The following is a 7,616-nucleotide window of genomic DNA, read 5'->3' as shown; positions in this document are numbered from 1 at the left end:
AAACTTCTATAGGGCATGTGGTATCAAGGAGTTGGCCGATGATCTTCAAGATTGTTGTCTCGCTTTCACCAACAAGCGGTTTGCCACATTGTTCAGTGCATTGCTCAGACACAAGAAACTTGACCCTGGTGGTCATGAATTTCTCAGTAAGAACATTGTCGAAAGGAATATGTGGGCACGTGCTTTCGATGAAGATGGCCGGAGGTACGGTCAAATGACAAGCAATATGGCAGAATGCTTCAATAAGGTGCTCAAGGGTGTACGTGCATTACCCGTGATGGCAATAGTTCAATACACATTTGACAAGATGAATGGATACTTTTTGAAGTATTCAATGAAGACGGATAAGCAGATTGCTGGTGAGAACAAGGATAAGCACAAGTACTATTTCCCACCAAAGGTTGAAGAATGATTGGACTTTCAATCACGAAAGGCAGACTCCCAAGAAGCTGTACTATATGATGACAACGAGTGGAAGTATGAGGTGAAAGAGCCTGGAGGAACCACAAATGATGGCCACCAACACGGAGGCCGCGCTTTCAAGGTCTCCCTAACACGGTGTGATTGCAGCTGCATGAGGCCATCGTTGCTTCATCTCCCATGCTCGCACTTGTTAAATGCAGCCCGTGTTAGGAATGTGGACGTCAATCACCGTCTTACCATGAGGGAGTCCGAGTTCTCAATCATGACGGTAAAGAATACATGGGCTCCCCGGTTTCAGCCATACTTGGACCAATCACAATGGCCGGAGTATCATGGAGTTCAACTATGGCCGGACCCGGAATTGAAGGTCGTTAGACGGGGAAGACGTAAGACAAAGCGTCTTAGAGGTGACATGGACGGATGGGGCCGTGGTGGCGGTGAAGAATACGGCACCGGCCAATTCCAAGAGCCTCGTGAGCAATCTTGTTGTGGGGACTGCAGTCATGGGGGACACAACACAAGAACTTGTCCCAAATCAAGAAAAAGATCAAAGAAAAATGATGCAAGCACAAGCCAAGCAAATGATAGCCAACCAAGTCAACCAAGGAGTAGCCAACCAAGTCAAACAAGCCAACGAGGCACTAGGCAACAAAGAGGCCGTGGTGGTGGTAGAGGCCGTGGTGATGGCCTAGGCCGTGGGGATGGTCTTGGCCGTGGTGAAGGCCTAGGCCGTGGTGGTGGTGGTAGAGGCCGTGGTGAAGGCCTAGGCCGTGGTGATGGTCTTGGCCGTGGTGAAGGCCTAGGCCGTGGTGATGGTCTTGGCCGTGGTGGTGGCAGAGGCCGTGGTGGTGGTCTAGGCCGTGGTGGCGGTAGAGGCTATGGTGGTGGTAGAGGCCATGGTGGTGGTCTAGGCCGTGGTGGTGGTAGAGGCCGTGGTGGTGATCTTGGCCTTGGCGGCGACCGTGGTGGAGGAATGTTCACTTGGCTCAATGGACCATTGCCGTATGTGACTTACTATGATCTTGTTCTTTTGGCTCAATGCTTGTGTTGTCATTTTACATTGTGTGACTAACTATTATATTGATATTTTCATAGGTATGGAAACAATGAAGGGGGTGGAGGACACGGAGGCGAAAGGTGAGCTCCCTTGGTGGTCGGAGGAGGGAGAAGAAGACGGAGAAGAAGAAGAAGAGAGGAAGAAGAAGGGACAAGGACCATGACCTTTTCTATGAACCAAAATGTGTGCTACTATGTGATATGAGACGTAAATGACTATGTCTTTTTGGCTAAATGTTTGTATATGACTATGTGATTGGACAACTCTATTGCTATGTGTGTATGAGTATGTGATTTGGGCTACTATATGTGCTATGTCTTATTTCTGTGTTTTTTGACTAGTACATGTTATTTGGATATGATTATGTGCCATTTATGTGAATTACAAAACATAAAAATCACTTTGTATATGAAAACAGCAGATAGTGCAGCGCCTAAGGCCGAGGCGCTGCACATTACAGTGCAGCGCCCCTCCCTTAGGCGCTGCATACTGACTTAGCAAATTTTTGGGTGTAAAAGCTACTGGAACGCTTCTGTTGCTCTCTGGACTGGGATGTCCAGCCGTGCAGCGCCTAAGGGAGAGGCGCCACACACCATAGTGCACTTCCATAGTAACAAACACTAATGCCTTTCGCGCGTGTTCCTGGTGCCACGCCTGCAGGCAATCTTCTTCTTCCTGGGTGGACGAGCCTCCTCTTCCTGCACTTCCTCCTCCGCCTCCGCCTCCGCCTCCGCCTCATGATCTAAGCTAGCCATCCGCGAGGTCCCTACGACCACCTTTGGGTTGTCTCTGCTGTCAAAGTCCTTGGGCGTGTACCGGCGTCTGGGCTGCCTAGGCTTGAACACATATGGGGACCGAAGTTGAGCGTCCGCGAAAGTCATGTCATCATCAAGCTCATCGCCCTATCACATAATCAAACAATATGGTGAAGACTGACGTCGTAATCAAATGAGAATCACATCTAAAGGATTAGTCATACCTCTTGGGTGACCGCACCCTCATCATCCTGATAAGCATATGAGGAACTCACATCGTCCCTCTGATGATGAGATGAGGGGTCCGATGGTGTACCAGACCTAGAGGCAGATGGTTCATCAATTTCGGGATCACGGCAACCGAGAAGATTCGATAACCGCCTTAACTTCCTGGCCTGACGCTGTAACATGAACAAGTGTGGAAGATATGAAACTCCGCAACATAGACTACCTCTCATAGTGAATGCGATTTGTACCTTGAGGAATGCTCGTAGTGAACCATCATCATTGCCTTTTCCAACCGGTGTTTCCTCCAGAATAGACTGGCTCTCATCAGCTGCTTTCTTGATCTCGATGCGCTGCGGATGAGAAAGAATGAACACGTTAGCCATTCAAACATGTGTAATACGGCCAACAGGAAAGTAAAGAAGAAACACTTTACCACATAGTTAATCACCGGAACAGCAGGGACTCCGTGCCCTACCCTGACATCTCTGTTGTACTTCCCCTTTGATAGATCCTCAAAGTTTACGGGTTCTTCAAAAATATCCTCATTATATGTCTGCGGGCATATCTCAACTCGAGTATTTTCAAGAAGCCATCGTATGTAGTTATCAAAAGCAAGTGGACTATGCTCACGAAGCTTGGCGCGTGCACTGCTACGAGCTTCCTCCACACAAAGCTGGAAGCGGGTAACATACGAAGCATGATGCTTGTCCCAGTCCTTTATCTTCCGCTGCCTTCTCCTGTCCAACCTGCATGGTACAAAACCAAACATTAGCAAAATCAAGGAGTGACGATGCTTAGTCAATACGGTTCATGCTCTCTTACCTATGAAGTGCTTTGTCCGTATCCACCCACTCCGGCGGGTGAGGCTGGAACAGACCAAACTGACGACACACGCGATGTGGCAAATGAAACTCAACAGCCTAGTTGCATATCAGTGGGCACCGCATACGCCAGAGATCCCTACCCCGCAAGCACATCGGGTTGATGGTAAACTCCGGGGTGTACCCAAGTCTGTCATCGGCGCCATATGGCTGCCATTCCACCTATGAAATAGGGCAACAATGCAAAATTGGTGAATTTTTTTCAGGCAAACATGAGAAATGACTGAAGTAATGACCTCGTTACCTGCTCAGGCGTAATCGTGTCGAACTCGGCAACGTACTTCTGGTACATGAGATTGACATCGTTCGTCATCTCGGAAACCACATCCCACTTGTAAGCCCAAGTGGGGCGCCGTAATTCGTCATCTTCATCTTCATACCAAGGATTAAACTTGACGCTCTTCGGGCGTCCAACAGGCACACGCTCCCAGCTCCATACAGAAAGTAGAAGCATATTACCACCAATGCCTGCACTATCTGTGATCCTGCAACACGCATCGTCCAGCTGCATATGAAAGAAAAACAATGTTAACTTGACAGCAAGCTTGCATTGCTAATGAAGAAATGAGTTGATCACAAAACAGACCAACTACCTGTCGGTACAAGTAGGCAAGAGTCGCTGAACCCCAGCTCCATTTGCTATCGAAGACGATCAACGCCTTCAGCCACATCCATGGAGCGTTCTTGCCAGTGGAGTCAGGAAACAAAGTCCTCGACACAACATACCACATGTAGACACGAGCATGTGTCTGGATCACGTCATTAGTGGCATCCGGAGGGCACGTCGCAAAGTGAGTTTGAATCCACGTGAAAGCAGCTCCGAGTGCTTTCCTTTCCTTCTTCTTCTTCTCTTCTCCCTCCTCTACATCAGCCTCAGCCTCGGTAGGAGCCATAACGATAAGAGCAATCATCTGCTCGGGCCACCCATCAGAATCGGTGCTCATACAGAGAGGCATCCCGTCGATAGCAAGACCGGTTATCAACGAGACATCCTCGAGCGTCACGGTCATCTCCCCAGTCCGAAGATGGAAACTATGCATCTCCGGCCTCCACCGATCAACAAGAGCGGACACCAGTGGAGCGTTCAGATTCGGCGTGGACCGGCTGACCAACTGAATCCACAGGAGTAGTCCTGCCTGCTTGATGTACAGTGTGTACCGCTCGTCGTAAGGCATGGCAGGACCAGAGACCCCGTGATACCGAATCTTCAAAGGTTCAAGCTTCTGCAAAAAACAAGTAATGACAAATCTTAGGGCATGTAAATTTCAACTTAAGGCAAAATATTTAGATTACTCATTATTACCATCTCCTTCTCGCGCATCATGTAGGCCCGGTGTTTCGTGTCGTAGACATCGTCGAGAAGCCAAACCATCCTTACAAAGTTCAAACAATAAACATATATGAGTTCATCTTCATCTCAAATATCGGTATACACTAAACATCTAATATGTGTTCAATTACAAGAATCTCAACATCTCCTTCTCACACAATGAATATGTCATATGTGTTCAAATAAACTCAACATCTAATATTTCAAATAAAATCAACATTTAATATATATCTAAAAAAAGATCATATATCTCTACAAAACTCAACATCTCATTGTTATCTATATAAATAGGCATCTCACACACACAAACACACACACACACACACACACACACACACACACACACACACACACACACACACACACACACACACACATATATATATATATATATATATATATATATAAACAAAACAATCTAGGGTTTCACTAACAAGAACTATATATTGTGAACTAAGCAACAACACTACGGTACTACCACTATGACTACACATCCTAAATCAAGCAAATCAAGGGTTCCATCAAATCTTGGACAAATCTCTAAAATGGCAACAAATTTACGGAGGAAAAGAAAGGGAACGGAGGAGTTTACCTAATAGGATGGATTGGAGATCGAATCCACGGATCAAATCTTCAGATCTGAGAGGGATGTGGGGGGGGGGGGGATTCGAGGGGGGCGCCGCCGCTGCTCTCTGTCCAGAGAGCGGAGAGGGGGAAGAACTGCCTGGCCGGGCTGGGCCGATGCGCTTTAACTCACTGTGCAGCGCCCAAGAGCTAGGCGCTGCACATTACAAGTGTGGCTCTAAGTCTGAGGCGCTGCAGTGCTGTCTGTGGGGCCGCACCTGAACCAGGCTGTCACGCTGGTAGGAGGTGCGACGCCCAAGAGAGAGACGCTGCATAGTAGTGTGTGGCGCCCAGCTGTCGGGCGCAACACGAAAGGATCAGCAGAGTGATTTTTTTTTGAAACAAGGTCAGTTTATGATTTGGTTTGGCCCTTAGATCAAATATGTGATTTCTGCCTCGTTTTCCCATCACATGGATGAACCGCCCGGCGACTGCGAACGACCTAAAGCTGCATGTATAATTGGTGCGTGGGTCTGGCCTGGCCCGTACGTATCCTACCACCCACTCACCAGTGCAAATCTCATGCGCGCATCTGCATGCATGCGACGCGTACGGCCGGCCGCCCGGGCTCTTGCCTGCCTGACCGACGGCCGTGGTGGCCGTGCCGTGCAGGCGATCGATCGGGCTAAACCTAAAGCTCGCCTTGTGTGGCAGTGGCAGCGGCACCGGCATGGCAGCGCATGTGGCTTGTCTCGGCCAGCGCGCGCGATGGATCGGCGTCGCTCGAGGCTCTGGACCGGACTGGACCACCAATAATGGACAGGAAGGAACATGCAGCGACACAGTGCATGCCGTGCTCCATTGTGCGCGCGGCTTTGCACGGCGTCGCCACATGCGCTCCTCTGCCTCCGATCCAGCCGGCCACCGCCAGCAGCTTAGGTGGAGCTCGGAGAATACTCTGGTTCACTGGCTGGATGTATCTATGTAGGTCGTGGTTTCTTCCTGTGCATACATGGTACTGCTTGCTGGGTCGAGGAGGGCTCGGGCCTAGCACGGACGGCTGGTAAGTGATTGGGCTTTCCGGTAGCCTGCTGAGTGTCTCTAAACTTTCCACTTCACCAGCACATGTGTGCCGCTCAACAGAAGAAGAAAAAACAAACCCAGTACATGTGCGTGTGTTCAAGGTAGACATGTTTGGCTTACAGAGCGCCAGGAATCTGTAACAATGCCTCTGAACTTTGAGCAATAAAGTACAGCATTTACCCCTTAAAAAAACTGAAAAAACATCTTCACATGGTCACCCCTCACCAGTCTCATTCTCCACCTCAAGCGACAGATGTTCAACGAAGAATGACAGCATGGTAGCAACAAGGGGACATCTCTCTCACGTCTACTGACCGTTGATTAGACCACGTACGGCGGACGACGGGCCCTGTCCGCGCAGAAATTTCACCGCCAGGCCTGTTCCGAACCAACCGGCGCCGTCGATCCCGAGATCAACGGCGGAGCCGCGACGCAAACCCCTGTTTCCGGCAGACACCAGGGGAAGATTCCCCGTCCGCGAGAGTGACTCTACGCTACATACTCCACACTTAAAGTTTCCCCGCTGCACTGCATTGCACATACGCGACACTGACGCCTTTCAGTGGCGGACGGCGACTGAATAGACGGCTCGTCAGAGAAAGCGGCCACGCTTAAAGCAAGGCACTCGCGCGCGCACGCACGAACCGCACTAGTCGATCGATCGACCGGGACATAATAGGGCCATGCATGCTCCATTGCTCCTGCACCCTGTTGCTCCATTGCTCCTGTCTACGACTCCAAGCCTTTTGTTTAAGGATGACAATTTTATCCATGGACATGGATATCCATGGATATCCGACCCAAATGGATAGGGTCTGGATATGCTTTTGTGTCCATGGACGCCGCCCAAATCCGACCCGGTTGCTCGTGGGTAGGGCATGGATATAATATTGTATCCGTGGATATATCCAAACCCGACCCGATAGTGTGACTTAATGGGCCAAAATCTGTTATCCCTACCCCACAGTCACATGTCCCACTGCAATTTTACACTTTGTTATCTAAAACATGTAAAAGAAATTGCACAATCTCCGTCGTGACTTTTATTAGTTGACATTCAATCCCCTCTGTAACATACTTCAATGCCCCTTTCCTTATTTTTATCTCCTTATTAAATGACTCGTCATTCACAACTATTAGAAAAATACTAAATGATCTTAGCTTGTTAGTGGATGTTGATTTACCAGAAGTTGATGTTTAGCATAAGTGAGGCCTAGCCTACCACAAGGTGAAGAATGAAGAAGCTTATGTTAACACTGTGTTATGTGTAATATATATTTCTTGAGAGGACCCAA

General features: G+C 48.9%; 1 protein-coding gene across 1 annotated transcript; it reads right to left on the bottom strand.

The window, feature by feature from the left end:
• Positions 1 to 2,100: 2,100 nt before the first annotated feature.
• Positions 2,101 to 3,657, bottom strand: LOC125553900 (uncharacterized). The gene is made up of 6 exons (XM_087520693.1): positions 3,589 to 3,657; positions 3,286 to 3,344; positions 2,897 to 3,209; positions 2,712 to 2,813; positions 2,460 to 2,636; positions 2,101 to 2,382 (listed from the first exon to the last, which is right to left on the bottom strand). The coding sequence occupies exons 1-6, from the start codon at positions 3,655 to 3,657 to the stop codon at positions 2,101 to 2,103; spliced, it is 1,002 nt and encodes a 333-aa protein (XP_087376819.1).
• Between the last annotated feature and the right edge of the window lie 3,959 nt (positions 3,658 to 7,616).

The sequence above is a fragment of the Triticum urartu genome, chromosome 4A, assembly GCF_056163025.1.
Source record: "Triticum urartu cultivar PI428250 chromosome 4A, HENAU_Tu73, whole genome shotgun sequence".
In the NCBI taxonomy this organism is placed as follows: domain Eukaryota; kingdom Viridiplantae; phylum Streptophyta; class Magnoliopsida; order Poales; family Poaceae; genus Triticum; species Triticum urartu.
Note: the sequence above shows the minus strand (reverse complement) of the source record. Positions and strands in the feature narration are given on the sequence as shown.